An 18,136-nucleotide genomic window follows, 5' to 3' on the forward strand; every position below is an offset into this window, starting at 1 on the left:
TCCCATCCCATCCCATCCCATCCCATCCCATCCCATCCCACTCCACCCCACCCCACCCCACCCCCACCCCATCCCACCCCGTCCCATCCCATCCCATCCCACCCCATCCCACCCTGCCCCACTCCACCCTATCCCACCCCGTCCCATCCCATCCCATCCCACCCCATCCCACCCCACCCCACTCCACCCCATCCCACCCCGTCCCATCCCATCCCATCCCACCCCATCCCACCCCATCCCACCCCACCCCACCCCACCCCACCCCACCCCATCCCACCCCGTCCCATCCCATCCCATCCCATCCCATCCCACTCCACCCCACCCCACCCCACCCCCACCCCACCCCATCCCACCCCGTCCCATCCCATCCCATCCCATCCCATCCCACCCCCACCCCACCCCACCCCACCCCATCCCACCCCGTCCCATCCCATCCCATCCCATCCCATCCCATCCCACCCCACCCCATCCCACCCCGTCCCACCCCGTCCCATCCCATCCCATCCCATCCCATCCCATCCCATCCCATCCCATCCCATCCCATCCCATCCGGGCCGTTCCTGCGCCGAGGCTCACCGGAGGCGCTGGCAGGGGGTGCGGCAAGAGGGGCAGTGGGCGCAGAGGGGTCCCACGTAGCCGGGCTGGCAGCGGCAGGTCCCGCACACGCAGCTCCCGTGGCCGCTGCACTCGCGGCCGCCGCTCACGCAGCTCTCCCGGCCCAGCGCGCACCCGCAGCCGCTGCCCCCGAAGCCGTCCCGGCAGCGGCACGTCCCGCACACGCACTCCCCTCGCTGCGGGCCTGCGCCAACACGGCCCCCCGCATGGCACGCGTGGGAATGGGACCCCCGCGGGCACAGGGACACACACAGAGCGAGGACGGGACGGACAACCCCCCCCCGCCCATGGATGGGAACCTGTGTCACTCCCCCCCCCCTTGGCTCCCCAAATCCCCCTCGTGTTTCCGGGTCCCCCCCATGTCCCATCTCTGGAGAGCAGCCACCGCGTCCCCCTGTGTCCCATCCCACGTACCCCGTGTCATCTCCCCCAGCAGGGCAGCCCCCCCGTGCCCCCCGTGCCCCACCTCCGCAGGGCAGCCCCTCGTGCCCCCGTGCCCCACCTCCGCAGGGCAGCCCCCCGTGCCCCATCTCCGCAGGGCAGCCCCCCCGTGCCCCCGTTCCCCACCTCCGCAGGGCAGCCCCCCCGTGCCCCCCGTGCCCCACCTCCGCAGGGCAGCCCCCCCCGTGCCCCCCGTGCCCCACCTCCTCAGGGCAGCCCCCCCGTGCCCCCGTTCCCCACCTCCGCAGGGCAGCCCCCCGTGCCCCCGTTCCCTACCTCCGCAGGGCAGCCCCCCGTGCCCCCGTTCCCCACCTCCGCAGGGCAGCCCCCCCGTGCCCCCCGTTCCCCACCTCCGCAGGGCAGCCCCCCGTGCCGCTCGCAGCTGCCGCTGTCGCACTCGCAGAGGCTCCCGCTCAGCCCCGGGGGACATTCGCAGGCGCCGCACACGCAGCGACCCCTCCCGCTGCAGGGGGGGCCGGTGCTGTTGGGGGGTCGGCAGCCCCCCTCCTCCTCCACTCCCTCACACTCGCACCGACGGCCCCGGCGACCCTCCGGGCACCTGGAGAGGAGGAAGGGCGGCATCCACGGCTGGCTCCACGGACCCACCCCCTGCCCCACTGATCCCTGTGTGCCCGGTGCCGCCCCCACGGCTGTCCCTGCTCCTTGCATCCCGTTCCCCCAAATGAAACTCCTCGTGGTGCTTCACAGACCCCACCCCAGCCCCGGCCCATCCTCTTGCCTCCATCCTGCCCTGTGTCCCCCCCACTGTGCCCTGTGCCCCCGCTCCAGTGCCCCCTTTACCTCCAGCCCACCCCGCGGACCAGCCCACCCCACGGACCACCCCCCCCAACTTATCTCCACCCCTCACATCCTCCTTTTGGTCCCTGCCCCGCCCCATGCCCCCCCGCACCTGCAGACCCCGCAGAGGAGGGTCCCGCCGTGGCAGAGGTGGACCTGGGGCTGATGGTGGGTGCAGGAGCACTCGCACAGGGTGTCCAGCTCCAGGCTCAGCTCCTCGGCGAAGCCCAGCACCCGCAGCCCCACACGCTGGGGAGTGCTCAGGCAGGCGTCCGCCCGCACCCGCACTGTGAAGGTCACCTGGGGGGGGGCGGGCGGGCACCCACGGGTGGGACACAAAGGGTCAGATGGTGCAGGAGGTGGGAGACACGCACAGGGTGCAGGATCAGCCCAGGGCCAGCTGGCTCTGCCACCCCCGGGGGTCCCCTCTTCTCAGCCCATCACCCTCATCCCCAAACACATGGGCTGTGGCCTCCCCATGTCCCCCCTACTTGTGCTCATGCCCCCCACCTCCTCCCATGTCCCCACCACGTCCATATCCCCTCATGCTGGGCCCAGCCACAGTGCCCACGTCCCCCTCCATGCCCCCTGCCCCCCCACACCTGTGCCCATGTCCCCCTCATACTTGTGCTCACATCCCTCATCCCTCCCATGCCTGTGTCCATGTCTCCCCTCATGCCCCCATGTCCCTCACCAAGCCTGTGCCCATGTCCCTCCATGTGCCTCCTATGTGCCCCCCCATGTCTATGCCCACGTTGCCCTGTTTCCCACCTCCTGGTTGACAAGGACACCAGTGCAGATGCCACCGTGGGGCCGGGGGGGTCCCGGGGGTCCCCCGCAGTGGGACTCGTAGCTGAGGCTGATGCCAGGGGGCAGTGGCGAGTGCTGCAGCTCCACCGTGGACGAGAGGCTCTGAGAGGTGGGGGGAGGCGGGGGGGAGGTCACCCAGAGGTATCAGCATCCACCGGCTTCCCTGGGTGGGTGCACCCACGCCCTCCGGGGTGTCCCGTGCCCCCCACTCACGTTGTAGGCGTCAGCAATGAGCTGCACCACGTTGCTGGAGTCCTCCCGCAGCTCCCCCACCACCGACTTGGGGATCAGGCGGCTCAGCTCCTGCATGGGGACCGGTGTCAGGGACAGGGGCAGCCCGAGACCCCTCCCTCAGAGGACACCTCCACCCCCTCACACCCCCACCCACCTGATAGACAGGCACGGTGGGACCTGTCACGGCAAAGATGGGCTGGATGTTGGCAGCCGAAAGCACCTGGGCCAAGTGTCCCACCGAGGGGTAGTCCTGGCGGCAGGGGGTGAGGGGGGCCATGGGAGCTGGGGTGACCCCCCCCGCTCACGGGTGCTGAGCTGCTCCCCCTCCCAACCCCTCTGTGTCCCAGGACATACGTAGAGGTGGCTCCTGGTGTAGACCCCGTGGGCATCCAGGTGGCAGCGGGTGTCAGAGGGCAGGACGATGCCGCCCAGCTTCCCGTCCCCAGCCATGTGGAAAGTGTCGTCTGAGGCGAAGACCAGCAGGCGGGTGACCGGGCGCCAGCCGATGCGCTCCTGGGGGCACGGGGAGGGGGCTGGCACGGGAGGGGCTCACACGGTGTGAAGGGGCTGGTAAGCGTGGGGGGCTCACACCGTGTGGGGGGTCTGGCACAGAGTAGGGGGGCTCACACAGTGTGTGAGGGTGCCTGGCACGTCCTGGGGGGGGCTGGCACAGAGTGTGAGGGGCTCCTGTGGCACACGGGGGGCTCAAACACAGCACAAGGGGCTCACATGGCAGGCAAGGGGTGTGAGGGGCATCTGGGGGGCTCAAACACAGCACAAGGGGTCTCAAGTAGCTCACACAGTGGGCAAAAGGCTTGTGGCACATAGGGGGCACACACGAGGGGCTCATACAGCATGTGAGAGGCTCATACAGAGGGTGGGAGTCTTGCCCAGCAGGTGAGGGGCTCACACTGCACACAGCAGCTCCTGCACCTCTGCAGGCACTGTGAGAGCTCACACACACACACACACACGTGCACACACACGTGCACACACACACACACAGACACAGACACAGACACACAGACACACACACACACACACACACAGTCACACAGACACACACACACAGACATACACACACACAGACACAGAGATACAGACACAGACACACAGACACACACACTCACACACACAGAGAGACACACAGTCACACAGACACACACACACACTCATACACAGACACACACACACTCACACACACAGTCACACACACTCAGCCCCTCCTCTGTGCCGCTGCCCCTCCCCAGCCCCTGGCCGCCCTCACCTCGCACACAGCCACCTGCAGGATGGCGTCGAAGCCGCCCTCGGGCGCGTCCAGGTTGCCGGAGATGCGCTGGCGGCTCACCCGGGCGGCGAAGGCCGCGGCGTCGCCCGTCAGCGACAGGACGTGTCGGAAGGCGGCCGGCGGGTCACAGGGCTCCTGCCGCTCGGGGCACGGGTTGCGCAGCTTGGACGGCACCGTGCTGACGTAGGGCAGCACCGTCTTGTCCACGAAGGAGCCGAAACCTGGCAGGGAAACAAGGTTTTTGGGGGAGGGTTGAGGGGCGAGGGGTGGGCTCGCGGGGGTGCCAGGGGCCGCCTGCCCCCCCCGGGGTGCCCCCGGGTTGTCCCACCGATGCGGACGGAGGAGCTGACGTTGCGCAGCGCGGCCAGGAGGTCGCTGCCCAGCCTGCGGACGTTCTCCAGGTCATCCTTCATGGAGTACGACAGGTCCATCAGGTAGTAGAGGTCCACGGGGTGCCCCGGTGCCCGTCGGAACCGCACCTGGAAGCTCTGCTCCTCCCCTGCGTGGGGGTCAGGGGGGTGCTGGGCTCACCCCAGCCCAGCCTCAGCTCCCCCCCACGCCCTCCCCCAGCGACCCCCACCGTGGCATCAAACTGCTCCAGCTCTCCAGCTTTCCACCTCTACCTGTCCACCCACGTTCTCCTTCCTTCCCTCACCTCCATCCCGCCAGGCACCTCCCCCCTTCCCTCCCTCCATTCACTTTCTGCAACTCTCCAACCAATCCTTCCCCCATCCTCATCTTCATCTCCTCTCCCTGCCCCTTTGGTTGCCTCCCTCCATCTCTCCATCCTTCCCTCCATCCCTCCATCTCTCCCTCCCTTCATCCCTTCATCCATCTCTCCATCTCCTTCCTCCATCCCTCTCTCCATCTCTCCATCTCCTCCCTCCATCTCCTCCCTCCTTACATCCCTCCCTCCCCCCTCCTCTCCCTCTCCCGCCGCCCCGTCCCTCGCCCCCCCCTCACCGGGCCGGAGCCGCAGCTGGACGCTCTGGGGCCGGAGCTGAGTTGGCCCCCTCTGCCCCCCGCCGGCACCCAGCTCCGCATCCTGCAGCACCCACACGCTGCCGCGGGGGTCGATCACGGCTCTGGGGGGGCACCCGGCGCGCTCCAGAGCGTCCCGCGGGGCGCAGCGCGTGGCCTCCGCCTGCCCCCCCCGCGTGAAATCCTGCGGGAGCCGGGGCTCAGCACCAGCACCCCCCGAGCCCGCACAGCACCCCCCACCACCCCCCCCCGCCCCCTGCGCCCCACATCTTCCCTCCGCCCATCGCCCACCACCCCCCGACCCCCGCTTCCCCCGCGCGGGTGCAGGGCGTCGGGGGTTTCGGGGGGGGCCGCCCCCTCCCTTCCCCCTCCCCGCCCCCGGCTGTCACCGAGGTTTTGCCGCTTCCTGGTGACAAACCGCCGGGACGGGTGGGGGGGGAGGGGGGGGTCACGCAAGGGAGGGGGGAGGGGGGAGCTGGCACCCACCGGGCCCCGTGGCACACGCGGGAGGGGACACCAGGGACAACGGAGACTCCCCCCCGCCCCCGGCAGGTGGGGGCGTCAGTGACTAGGGGGGACCCCGGGGAGAAAGGGGATCCCCGCAGCACAGCAAAGACCCCACAGACGGCGGGGGCTCCCACGGCACGTGGGCGCGAGGACGGCGCAGCCCTGGGGGGGGGTCTGGGGACAGTGGGGACCCCCTCTCAGCGCCATGAGGACCCTCAGGGACCCCCACTTGCATGCGCTCCCCAGGGAGCCCCCTGTGACATCCCTGTCCCCACCCCGGCACCTCAAGGCACAGAGCGGACCTCGGGACCCCCGGGGACACCGCGACCCACCCGCGACACCCCATAGGGACCCTCCCTCGCTGAACCCCTATTGCCACAGCGCTCTGCAGCCCCAAGGGGACCCCGCGGGGACCCTGCAGCCCCTGCGGGGGGATCCCAAAGCCCCGAGCGGCCCGGCGGGGAAGGTCCCGGGGGCGTCCCGCGCTTACCGGGTCCTCGCACCAGGCGCATCGCGGGTGGGAGCGCACACACGCCTCGCAGGACGCCTGGGGCTCGCAGGACCCTGGGTGTACCCGGGACGCGGGGGGTGTCAGGGGGTCTCGGAGGGAAAGGACCCTCCCTCCCCGATGCCCCCCGCCGCCGCTCACCTGCCCCGGCCCCGCTCGGCAGCGACAGCAGCAGCGGCAGCAGCAGGAGCCCCCCCGGCCGCCCCATGGCCCCGACGCCCTGCGACGTGGGGGGGGATGGGGGGGCGGGTCTTTGGGGTGGGCGGAGCGGGGGCCACATCCTGCCCCGGGGCGCGGGGGGGGAGGGGATGGGACCCCGCAGGTGCGCATCCGCCCCCTTCCCCCTTCCCCCTAAGTCCGGGCGTGGGCTCTGAGCCCCTCCTTCGCGGTTGTGGGGGGGGTTGGGGGGGTGTCCAGGCTTTTGGGGTTGGGGGGTGTCTCGTGTAGCTCCACAGCACCTGCGGACCCCCCAATGGGGATTCCCCCCGTGACCTCAGTGTCCCCCCAAACCTGAGGGAGGTTGTCCCCAAGGCGGATGGGGGGGGGGGGGGTGTCTCTCCCATCCCTCTCGGGGCCGCCCCTCTCATCCCGGGGGGGCCTCACTGGCCCAAGGTGGGGGGGAGAGGTGTGTGCGCGCCCACCCGCGACGACCCCCCCATCACACAACGATCACGCCCTAAATTTCCATTCCTTTATTTTGCAAAAATAGAAAAGTCCCGAGTCCCCCCCGGCGAGGGGGCGGGTGGGCTGTAAACATGGCGAGGGCCCCTCCTGTCAGCGGGGACTGACAGCTTCGACACCGACGGCGGGGGAAGGCGGGGAGCGGCTGGCGGGGGGGAGCGGGGCGGCGGCGGGGGGCGACCCCTCACCCCTCCCCTCCCCCCGAGTCCGGGGGGGCCCCGGTGTAAACGCAAAGGAATAAATAACGGGGGGAAAAGTGCTGCCCGGGGGGGGGCACCCCCCGTGTAGTGTAACGGACCCCCCCCGAGGAAAGTGCACCCCCAGATTGGGGGGGGGGGTAAATGGTGGGGGGGGGAGGGCAGGGTGCACACACACACACGCCCCCCCCCCCCCCAAATCCAGCCAGGCTGGGGTAACAGTCATTTGGGGAGGGCAGTTTGGTCTTGGGGACAGTTGTGCTCCCCCCCCAAAATCTGCTTTGGGGGGGGGACACACCGGGCATGACCCCCCTGGCATGGGGTGACTGGGGCTATGGCTTAGGATCCCTCCAGCAATACTAGGGCGGGATTTTTTTTTGGGAGGGTTCACCTAGTGCCCCCCATCTTTGGTCTCTATAGTGTTGTGTGCTGGCGGGAAGTAGGGGGGAATTTTGGGGTCCTCCCACCCCCAAAGCATCAAAAAGCAAAACCCACAAGCAGCGCAAACCCCCCAATATAAAATAAACCAGCAAATAAAATGCCCCCGTGTCCCCTCCCCTAAAGGGAGGGGGGAGTCCTGCCTGCAGCTCTGCAGTGCCCAAGGACTGGGGAAGAAGGGGTGCCCCTCCCCCCCCCAGTAATCCACCCTGTCTCCAATAAATAAAATCCCAGATGCTACCCCCCCTCAGCTTGCCTGGAGGGGGGGGGCACAGGGGGGCACACCAGGGTCAGGCATTCATTTGGAGGCACGATTCCTGCCCATCGCTGCCCCCCCTCCAATCCCCCCAGTACGGGGGGGGGGGGGCAGCAGGGTGGAGGAGGGCTTTGGCATGAAGCTGAGTTTGGGGTGGGGGGGGGGTCCCCGGGCCCCCCAAGCTTAAGGCAATAGCTGTGCCACAGGGTCCCCCCCAGGCCAGCTCCATCAGTGTCTGGAACCCCCCCAAACTTTGGGGGGAGGCACTGTGGGGGTTCCCCCTCCCCAGAGCAAAGGGGGGGGGGCCTGGAAGGCAGACGTGAACGTGCAACCCCAGCAGGGTGGTTATGGGCCCCCCCCAGTGTGGGGGGCACTATGGGGAGAGGGGGGGGGCCGGGGGGGCTGTCCTGGGCAGTGGGGGGCTCTGGGGGAGGAGGAGGCTGCGCCCCCTCCCCTTCCTGCTCTTGGAACATCTCAGGGTTCTCCAGCATCTCCCGGATGAGGGGTGGCATCGGCCCCGGGATCTCCATCCGCAGCGTGATGGCTCGTTCTGCGCCTGCCAGCACAGGACCCCTGTCAGCATGGGACTCCCTCACCGTGACCCCCCCTCATCTAGGACGGGACCCTCCCACCATCACCCCCCCTCCAGCAGGGGACCCTCCCACCATCACCCCCACTCCAGCAGGGGACCCTCCCACCATCACCCCCCCTCCAGCAGGGGACCCTCCCACCATCACCCCCACTCCAGCAGGGGACTCTCCCACCATCACCCCCCCATCAGCACGGGACCCCCCCCCCACCATCACCCACCCTCCAGCACAGAACCTCCACACGGTGATTCCCCCCCAGCATGGGACCCCCCCATCATAACCCCCCCAGTCAGCATAGGATCCCTGCACCATGACCCTCCCCACTGTGACCCCCTCCCACACCATGACCGCCCCGTCAGCACGGCATCCTCCCACTGTGACCCCCCCCAAACTGTGACATCCCCCCACCGTGACCCCCCTGTCAGCAAGGGATCCTCCCACCGTGACCCCCCCCAAACTGTGACATCCCCCCACCGTGACCCCCCTGTCAGCAAGGGATCCCCCCAATGTGACCCCATCAGCCTGTGCCCCCCCAGCCCTGCAGCCCCCCCGTCTGCGCAGCCCCCAGCTCCCCTCTCCTGCCCTCGCAGCCTCCCGTCCCCGTGCCCAAACCCCCGTCCCGCCCCCACAGCCCCCCAGCGCCGCTCTCCCAGCCCTGCACTCCCCCATCTCCGCGCCTCCGCGCTCATCCCCGCAGCCCCGGCCCCACATCGCAGAGCCGGGGGGGTCCCGTCGCCCACCCTTGGTGCTGATGCCGCGCAGGTCCGTGATCTTCATGAGCATCCTCGGGAACATGTGCGGCTGCCGGGGCCGCCGCCGCCGCGCGTAGCCCTTGAGCGCCTCGAGCAGCGGCTCCTGCAGCCGCTCCACCTTCTGCGGCTCCTCCAGCTCCATGCGGTCTGTGGCGGGCACGGGACGGGGGAAGGAGACGAGGAGTGAGTTGAGGAGAGGGGTACAGGGTGGGGAGGGCAAGTAAGGTGGGGAAAGTCGGGGGGGAATACGAGGAAAAGGTGGGTGGGGAGAAAGGGGATGGGGGGTACACAAGGTGAGGAGCCATAACCATCCCCCTCCAGCCTCTGTGGCCCCCGCGGCTGATGCCCATCGCTGAGCCCACTGGGGTGCCCCCGTGTCCCCCCTGGCCCTCAGTGCCCTGTATCCCTGCACCCTCACAGCCCCCTATCCTCCTGGCCACGGGTCTCCCTCTTCCCGTGTCGCTGCTGCCCAGAGGCCCCTGTCCCCATGGAATCACAGAATGGGTTGGGCTGCAAAAGCTCCTGAAGCTGCTGCAGTCCCAGCCGTGCCCTCACCCTGCCCAGCCCAGCACTGACCCCTCAGCACCTCACCCCATGGCTTTGGGGTCCCTCCAGGGCTGGGCACTGCCCCAGCTCCCTGGGCAGCCTGGCACAGGGCTGACACCCCTCTCAGGGAAACAGTTCTGCCTCAGCTCCAACCTCAACGTACCCCGGGGCAACTCCAGCCCCTTTCCTCTTGTCCTGGCACTTGGGATCAGAGACCGACCTCCAGCTCCCTGCAGCCTCCTGGCAGGGAGTTCACCACCAAAAACACACTTTTTTCACTTTTTGTCCAAACTCCACTAAAAACCCCCTAGTTTTGTTCTTGAAATCACAAAAAAACCACACTTTTCCCCTCAAAAGTTCACCTAAACCCCACTTTTTCCCTCAAAACCCCTACCTTTTCCCTCAAAACTCAACCAAAGACTCATTTTTCCAACCAAAGTCCACCAAAATCCCACTTTTTCCCCCCCTCAAAACACCACCAAAAATCCACTTTTTCCCTCAGAATCATGAAATTCTATAGGTCCTGTCACTCATTACCTGCGAGCAGGGACCAACCCCGACCTCACTTCAGCCTCCTGTCTGTGAGTTCTCTACCAAAATCCCACTTCTCTCACTTTTTGTCAAAACTGCACCAAAAAACCTCTACTTTTTTCCTCAAATCACAAAAATTCCCCCACTTTTCCCTCAGAAGCTGACCAACTCTCCACCTTTTCTCTCAGAAGTATATGGAAACAAACTCACTGTCTTCAAAACTCCTCTGAAAACCCACTTTTTCCCCTCAAAACTCCACCCAAAGTCCCCAATTTTTTCATCACAAATCCCCCAAAACTCCACCTTTTCCCTTAAAACTTCACCAAAAGAACTCTTACACTTTTCCTCAAATAACCAAAAACCCACTTTGCCCTCAAAACTCCATGAAAACACCATCTTTTTCCTCAGAACATCACCAAAACCCCACTTTTTCCCTCAAAACTTTAGAATCCAACCCTTGCCCTCAAAAACCCACCAAAATTCCACTTTCTCCTCTCAAATGTCCACCAAATCCCCACTTTTCCCCTCAAAATGCCACTGAAACCCCACTTTTTCCATCAAAACTTTACCAATACCCCCCTTTTCCCCCTCAAATGTCCACTAAAGCTCCCTTTTCACCTCAAAACACCACCAAAACCCAGCTTCTTCCTTCAAAACTTCACCTAAACCTCACTTTTTCCTGTCAAATATCCATTGAAACCCCTTTTGCCCTCCTAACTCCAGCAGAACTCGACTTTTCTCCTCAAAACGCCACCGAAACCCAACGTTTGCCCTCAAAGCTCTACCACAACCTCACTTTTTCGCCTCAAGACTTCACCAAAACCCCACTTTTCCATTCAAAACTCTACAGACCCCAACTTTTGGCCTCAAAACTCCACAAAACACCCACTTTTCCCCTCAGAACTCCATAAATCCCCTCTGGTTTCCCCTCAAATCCACCATTTGTGGTCTGTGGCCACGCTGCAGCCCCTCAGTGTCCCTGTGGCAGTGAGTGAGGGGCCCAGCACTGACACAGCCCTGGAGCTGCAGCCCCTCAGTGTCCCTGTGGCAGTGAGTGAGGGGCCCAGCACTGACACAGCCCTGCAGCTGCAGCCTCCCCAGGGCCCAGCACAGGGGACAGTCCCTGCCCTGCTGCTGCTGCCACGCCGGCGCTGCCGTTTCCCACGTCCCCTCACACCGCCCCGGCCCGTGTCCCCCGTCCCACCTCCGCAGATGAGGCAGATGGCGCTGAGGAGCCCGGTTTCGGTGTCGTCCATCTGCAGGGGCAGCAGCTGCCCGGCGAAGGCGAACACCAGGTCCGTGAGGGGCCCGAAGCCGGCGTTGTGCATCTGCGTGCGGTTCAGCGTCAGCCCGTCAGAGAAGGTCATGGTGTCCTGCTCGGGCGTGTAACGCGTGCAGATCCGCAGCATCTGCGGGAGCACGGCACAAAGCTCTGCCTCAGCTCCAGCCTCAGCCTCCCCTGGGGCAGCTCCAGCCCCTTTCCTCTCGTCCTGGCACTCAGGAGCAGAGCCCGACCCCCAGCTCCCTGCAGCCTCCTGTCAGGGAGTGTCAGAGAGGGCTCCTGGCTCCCCTCAGCCTCCTCTTCTCCAGCCTCAACACCCCCATTCCCTCAGCCCTTCCCCAGCCCCTTGTGCTCCAGCCCCTTCCCCAGCTCTGTGCCCAGCTCTGGCCACGCTGCAGCCCCTCAGTGTCCCTGTGGCAGTGAGTGAGGGGCCCAGCACTGACACAGCCCTGGAGCTGCAGCCTCCCCAGGGCCCAGCACAGGGGACAATCCCTGCCCTGCTCCTGCTGCCACCCCACTGCTGAGCCCAGCCAGGCTGCCCTTGGCCTTCTTGCCCCCCTGGGCACGCTGCTGGCTGCTGTTCAGCCCCTGGCACCAACCCCCCCAGGCCCTTTCCCTGCAGCAGTTTCCAGCCCCTCTGCCCCAGCCTGGAGCTGCCTGGCCTCGGGGTGGCTCAAGGGCAGGACCCAGCACTTGCCCTGGGGCAACCTCAGCCCATTGCCCTCAGCCCATGGCTGCAGCCAGCCCAGTGCCGTCTGCAGCCCCTTCCTGCCCTCACACAGACCTACACTCACACCCAGCTTGGTGTCACCTGCACACTGGCTGAGGGTGCACTGATCCCCTCGTGCAGATGATTGAGGATGTTGAACAGAACAGGCCCCTGGGGAACACACTGGTGTGACTGGGCACCAACTGGACTGAACTATTTCCCACCACTCTCTAGGCCCGGCCATCAGCCAGTTCCCACCCATCTCCCAGCAGCTCCATCCAGCTGCATGCTGTGGGTCCAAGGCCTTCATATAAGTCCAAGAGGACACAACCACAGCCTTTCCCTCATGCACCAAGCGAGCCTCCTCATCACAGGAGATGAGGCTGGTCAAACAGCACCTGCCCTTCATAAAGCCACGTTGGCTGTGCCTGAAGCCCAGGCTGCCCCTGGGCAGCCCCTCACCAGGATGTCGAGGCAGGCAGCCTTGAGGAGGGTGATCTGGTCGGCCATGCTGAGGGCGGTGAAGCCAGGCAGGCGCTTGGCAAACTCCACGATCTTGATGATGCATTTGGTGGCCAATTCACTGAACTTGTCCCACAGCCCCAGGTCCAGCTGCACCCGGTGCTCAGCGCTCGAGTTCTGGGGGAGGGAGAGGGGGGACACAACAGCCACGAGGGCTCAGCTGTGGCTCTGAAGGCCCCACTAGCCCTCCCAAGCCCCCAGCCCCACGCTCACCGTGGTGTATTTGCCCAGCTGGCAGAGGGAGGGGAAGGTCTCTTGGTGGGCTCTCCTGACCTTCTGCACCAGCTCCTCCAGCTCTGCACTCAGCTCGTAGCTCTCAGCCACCAGCTCCTCCTTCACTTCTTTCTTCTTCTTGCTCTTGTCATTGCGGACGGCTGCGGGGATAGAAGGGGTTGTTTGCAGGGGCAGGGAGGGTGGAGGGGGTGGTTTGGGGAAAGGGGGAGGGTAGAGGGGGTGGTTTGGGGGTGCCCCCCAACCATTCCCCAAGCTGTGTTTCCTGCCACTCCTTGCCAGACTCACCCCCTGGCTGGGGGCACAGCCTTGGAGGGTGATGCGCTGTGTGTATGTCTGTGTGTGTGTGTCTGTGTATGTGTGTGTGGGGGTCTATATCTGTGTGTCTGTATGTATCAGTATGTGTATGTGTCGTGTCAGTGTGTGTGTGTGTTTGGGGGGGTGTGTGTGTCAGCATGTGTGTCTGTGTGTGGGTGTCAGTGTGTGCATGTCTGTGTGTGTTTGTGTGTGTGGGGGGGTGTCAGTGTGTGTTTGTGTGTGTGGTTGTCAGTGTGTGATTGTGTCTGTGTGTGTCTGTGTATGTGGGTGTGTGTGGCTGTGTGTGTCTGTGTATATGTGTGTCTGTGTATGTGGGTGTATGGGTGTCTGTGTGTGTGTGTGTGTCTGTGTGTGTGGGTGTCTGTGTGTGTGTCTGGGTGTCTGTGTGTGGGTGTGTCTGTGTGGGTGGGTGTCAGTGTGGGTTTGTGTCTGGGTGTCTGTGTGTCCCACCGTGGGACCCCCCAGCGCACCTTCCTTGGACATGCCGACCTCGAAGCACTTCTGGAGGCGGCAGAACTGGCAGCGGTTGCGCGTCACCTTGTTGATCTGGCAGTTCTTGTCCCGGTGACATGTGTACACCATGTTCTTCTGGATGCTGCGGCGGAAAAAGCCCTGGGGGAGGGGGTGGGGGGGTTACGGGGGGGGGGGGGCTGGAAGCACATGATGGGGCTCCCAGTCCCACTGACTGGGTTCCCCAGTGCCCAGGGGGCAGTTCCCCCAGTACCCCCATTTGGACTTCCCCATGTCCATGGGCTGCTCCCCAGCATGGTTGGGGAGGGGTTCCCAGTGCTTGGGAGCATTCCTAGTTTCACCGGGGGGGCTCTCCAGTGCCCAGGGGGTCTCTAGACTGCTGATAGGGTCCTCAATGCCCAAGGAGGTGGGCACCCCTGGTAGGGTCCCTGTGTCCCTCTTGGGTTCCCCAACACCCATGGGGTCCCCCTACCTCTGTTAGGGTCCTCAATAGCTGAGGAGGTCCTCAGTGCTCCCTAGAACTGCAGGGGGTGGTCACTGTGTCCCCCATGGACTCTCCAACACTGAGGGGGTCTCCAGTGTACCAGGGAGGGTCCCTCTACCCCTGACAGGCTCCTCAGTCCTGGGGCAGGTCCTCAGTGCTCCTCAGCAACCCAAGGGTATTCCTATGGGCTCTCCAACATCCAAAGAGTCCCCAGTGTCCCAGGGGGATCCCTGTACCCTCAGGGCTTCCCCAACACCCAGGGGGTTCCCCTAGCTCTGCTGGGGTCCTCAGTAGCCGGGGAGGTGCTCAGTGCTCCCCAGCACCGCAGGGGGGGTTCCTGTGTCCCCCACGGACTCCCCGACACCCAGGGGAGGTCCCAACGCCCCTCTGACCTTGCAGCCCTCGCAGGAGCTGACGCCGTAGTGGTAGCCTGAGGACTTGTCACTGCAGACGAAGCAGGGCTTGTAGACACGGGGCGGGGGCGGCGGCGAGGGCGAGCTGGGCACCATGTCCCCCAGGCTCCTGCTCGGGGTCTCCACGGCTGCACGGGGAAGCCAAGAGGGAGGGAGGGTCAAGCAGTTGCTGGAGACCCCCCTCCTCATTCCCCCTCCCCCTCCCCAAGGCTGGGAGGTGCCACCACTCCATGCTGGTGGCTGGAGGGAAACTGAGACATGGGATAGGGGGATGGGGGGAAGAGTCTGGCAGCCCCCTCCACACTCACGTGCGCTTTGGGGGGTCTCCGCGGGGTGGGTGGGGGTCACGGGGGTCCCATGGGCTGTCCCCAAGGAGCTCCGCTCGTTAGGGGGGGCGGGGAGCTGAGGGACAGAGGGCTGATGGCAGCATGGTGGGGGGGTGTGCAGCCCAGCAGCCCCCACCCTATGCTCCCATGTGCCCCAGCACCCCCAGCCCCCTCCTTTCATTCCCAAGAACCCCACAACCCCCCAAAAGCCTCCCCATAGGGCAGTGGTGGCGGGAGGGGGAGAGTAACATCACTGTCACTGGCGGGGGTGGGGGAGAAGGGGGCACGGGCCCCTCCCTGCCCCAGGGCTGGCGCCTGGCTCAGGTTGTTCTTCTCTGTGTGTGTGTTTTCATAAAAAAAGCCAAAATTGCTGAAATTGAGGAAATTCCTGCCCGCGCCCGGCGTCAAACGGCCCATTTATAACCAGCCCTAAAGCGGTTACAGCTGGGCTGCGGCTGCGGGGGGCGGGGGATGAGCCACAGCACACGGGCAGGAGCCTGCCCCCACCTCCACAGCCCCTCCAGACACACACACATCCCCCCAACATATACACACACACACATCCCCAAACACACAGAGACACACAGCCCCCAAACACACACCCCCAAACACACACACACATCCCCCCAACATACACACACACACACACATCCCCAAACACACACAGAGACACACAGCCCCCAAACACACCCCCCCAAACACACACACACATCCCCCCAACATATACACACACACACACACACCCAAACACAGAGACACAGCCCCCAAACACATCCCCCCCCAAACACACACACCCCCCAAACACACACACACACACACACATCCCAACATATACACACACACACACATCCCCAAACACACAGAGACACACAGCCCCCAAACACACCCCCCCAAACACACACACCCCCCAAACACACACACATCCCCCCAACATATACACACATACACACACCCCCCCTCCAAACACACACACACATCCCCCCAACATACACACACACACACATCCCCAAACACAGAGACACACAGCCCCCAAACACACACCCCCCCCAAACACACACACACCCCCAACATATACACAAACACACACCCCCCCCAAACACACACACACACACACCCCCCCCAAACACACACAGACACACAGCCCCCAGACACACACACACATAGACACTCCCCACAACACACACACACACACACACACACATACACACACCACCCCCCCCGCCGCAAACACACACACACACAGACATGCACCATGGTCACCCAACAACAAACAGCCCCCCCCCGCCCTGAAATGCAACCGCAGCCCTGCACCACACCCTGCGACTGCCACCCCCCTGCACGTACCCTGCGGTGAGGGGGAGAAGAGGCTGCGAGCCCCCACCCCCGCCAGTGCTCCCCCCAGCCATGGGACCTGCGTGTGAGCACCTCAAATTGGGGGGGGGGGTCACATCGGTGTCTCCCTCCCCGTGCCTCAGTTTCCCCTCAAGGCTGCGTTCTAACCTGGGGACCCAAATCCAGGCACTTACCCCCCAAAAAAACCCTTCAAAAGCACGGGGGGGATAGGGGATAGAACACTGTGTGTGTCCCCCCAGTTTTGGGGAGGCCGCCTGGCAGCAAGGTGGGCTTCACCCCCCAGCCCTTCATGGAGCCACAGACTGGGGGTGCAGTGGGGACTCCCCCCGCCGGCGCTGTGGCCCCGTCTCGTGCCCAGCCGAAGTGGGGGTCGCCCCCCAGCCCCCCATGGCGGGCCCGAGCGCGGGCGGCTGCGCGGCGGCTCCGCAGGGGTTAAGTGCCACATTGGCAGCGGCGCGGGCGGGTGCGGCGGCCCCGACTGGAACCAGTTGGGCTGGAGAACCCGGGGGGGGGCACGGGGAGGGGCTGGGGGGGCCGCCCCGCCTTCGGGCGCTGGGGAGGATGACGAGGGAGGGGGGCCCCGCATCGCCAGACACCCCGCGCTCCGAGGCTGCGGGACCCCCCCCCCCCCAGGCCACCTCCCCGCCTGCTCCTGTCCGCATCTCCACGGGGCGCGCGGTCGGAGGCTGGGGCGGGACGGGACGGGACGGGGGGGTAAACAGTGCTGCTCCCCCTCAAAGCGTCCCCCGATTCCGCCCCCCCAAAACCAGCGTGACCCCACCTTCTCCCGGGGTTCGCCTCCGCCTCCGGACTGCGCGTTACAGAGACGGGACGGGGGGATCCCGCCCCGCACCCCACTCACCCCCTTTCCCCTCACACCGACACTCGCCCTCTCCCCGCAGCGCCCACTCACGGCGCGGTCACGCACACGCGCTCGGCCCCCCCCGCACCCCGCAGCCGCAGCCGCACACTCACACCTCGCCCCCCCCCATCCCATCCCCTCCCCACTCGCACGCCCCCGGCCACGCCCCCGCCCCGCTCGCCCCCCACTCGCCCCGCACTCGCCCCGTACCGCGGCGGGCGGGCCAGGCGCAGGCCGGCAGAGCCCCGCAGCGCGGCCCCAGCCCCGCCTTGCGCAGCGCGCAGGCCCCGCGGTTCGTCACGTCGTGCAGCCGCCGCGGCCCCGACAGCGCCTCCAGGCAGTCGAACATGGCGGCGTCTCCCGGCCCCGGCCCCACCGAGCGCCCGACTCACGGCGCGCCCGAGCGAGGGGCCCCGGTCCCGGCCCGGCCCAGCGACCGGCGCGGCGCGGGGCGGGGCCTCGGGGGCGGGGCCTCGGGGGCGGGGCCGATGGGAAGCGCCGTCGGAGGGGGCGGGGCCCGGCGGGCACGCGCCGGGGGCCGCGGGGTCAGGCGCTGGGTCACGCGGGGTCACGGCCCCGCGCGGCCCCGGGACGGAGCCGCTGCCCCGACCCGGCCCCGGCCCGTCCGCTCCCCGCGTCCGCTCCCCACGCCCTCCCAGTCCCCAGATCCCCTCTCCTGTCCCTCCCAGTCCCCGCGTCACTCCCCCAGTTCTCCCCGTCCACGTGTTTCCTCCCCGGACCCAACATTCCCTCTCCAGTCCCTCCCGGTCCCTGTGTCCCCTCCCCAGTCCCTTCCAGTCCTATCGTCCCTTCCCAGTCGCCATGTCACCTTCCCACTCCTCCCAGTCCCCCCGGGTCCTCCTGTGTCACCCTACATCCCCTAATGTGTTCCCGCAGGGACCCTCACGCCAGCCCCTCTGTGCCGCCCCGGATCCCTCTGTGTCTCCCTCATTTGGGTCTCCCTGTGCCGTCCCCCCATCCCTGTGCCCCAT

The 18,136-nt window shown here is 66.1% G+C and overlaps 2 protein-coding genes across 3 annotated transcripts; both read right to left on the reverse strand.

The window, feature by feature from the left end:
- Positions 1-572: 572 nt before the first annotated feature.
- ITGB7 (integrin subunit beta 7) lies at positions 573-6,405 on the reverse strand. Its single transcript, XM_062015299.1, has 12 exons — positions 6,324-6,405; positions 6,165-6,238; positions 5,150-5,351; positions 4,515-4,685; positions 4,166-4,407; positions 3,253-3,411; positions 3,053-3,148; positions 2,878-2,967; positions 2,626-2,766; positions 1,967-2,154; positions 1,407-1,615; positions 573-799 (listed from the first exon to the last, which is right to left on the reverse strand). Exons 1-12 carry the CDS (start codon positions 6,388-6,390, stop codon positions 573-575), a joined length of 1,866 nt encoding a protein of 621 aa, XP_061871283.1. The 5' UTR covers positions 6,391-6,405.
- Positions 6,406-6,859: 454 nt separating this feature from the next.
- Positions 6,860-17,584, reverse strand: RARG (retinoic acid receptor gamma). Of its 2 annotated transcripts, none has more exons than XM_062015642.1 (8): positions 17,355-17,584; positions 14,583-14,731; positions 13,706-13,847; positions 12,900-13,060; positions 12,627-12,803; positions 11,378-11,582; positions 9,085-9,243; positions 6,860-8,310 (listed from the first exon to the last, which is right to left on the reverse strand). In XM_062015642.1, exons 1-8 carry the CDS (start codon positions 17,491-17,493, stop codon positions 7,736-7,738), a joined length of 1,707 nt encoding a protein of 568 aa, XP_061871626.1. In that variant the 5' UTR covers positions 17,494-17,584; the 3' UTR covers positions 6,860-7,735. The 2 variants fall into 2 exon arrangements, with proteins under 2 accessions (XP_061871626.1, XP_061871625.1); XM_062015641.1 differs by lacking the exon at positions 17,355-17,584 and adding an exon at positions 14,912-15,090.
- Positions 17,585-18,136: the final 552 nt, after the last annotated feature.

This window comes from Colius striatus, chromosome 26, assembly GCF_028858725.1.
Source record: "Colius striatus isolate bColStr4 chromosome 26, bColStr4.1.hap1, whole genome shotgun sequence".
NCBI lineage: Eukaryota > Metazoa > Chordata > Aves > Coliiformes > Coliidae > Colius > Colius striatus.

What these genes read in the sequence shown, in the direction of transcription:
- RARG (XM_062015642.1), bottom strand. Translation starts at nt 17,493, where the DNA reads ATGTTCGACTGCCTGGAGGCGCTGTCGGGGCCGCGGCGGCTGCACGAC. An exon ending in GCTCCTGCGAGGGCTGCAAG is followed by an intron (nt 13,848 to 14,582) that starts GTCAGAGGGGCG and finishes CCCCTCCCCCAG; the next exon opens with GGCTTTTTCCGCCGCAGCAT. An exon ending in GGTCGGCATGTCCAAGGAAG is followed by an intron (nt 13,061 to 13,705) that starts GTGCGCTGGGGG and finishes CTATCCCCGCAG; the next exon opens with CCGTCCGCAATGACAAGAGC.
- ITGB7 (XM_062015299.1), bottom strand. Translation starts at nt 6,390, where the DNA reads ATGGGGCGGCCGGGGGGGCTCCTGCTGCTGCCGCTGCTGCTGTCGCTG. An exon ending in GCGCCTGGTGCGAGGACCCG is followed by an intron (nt 5,352 to 6,164) that starts GTAAGCGCGGGA and finishes CGGCTCCCGCAG; the next exon opens with GATTTCACGCGGGGGGGGCA. An exon ending in CCACCGTGCCTGTCTATCAG is followed by an intron (nt 2,968 to 3,052) that starts GTGGGTGGGGGT and finishes GTCCCCATGCAG; the next exon opens with GAGCTGAGCCGCCTGATCCC.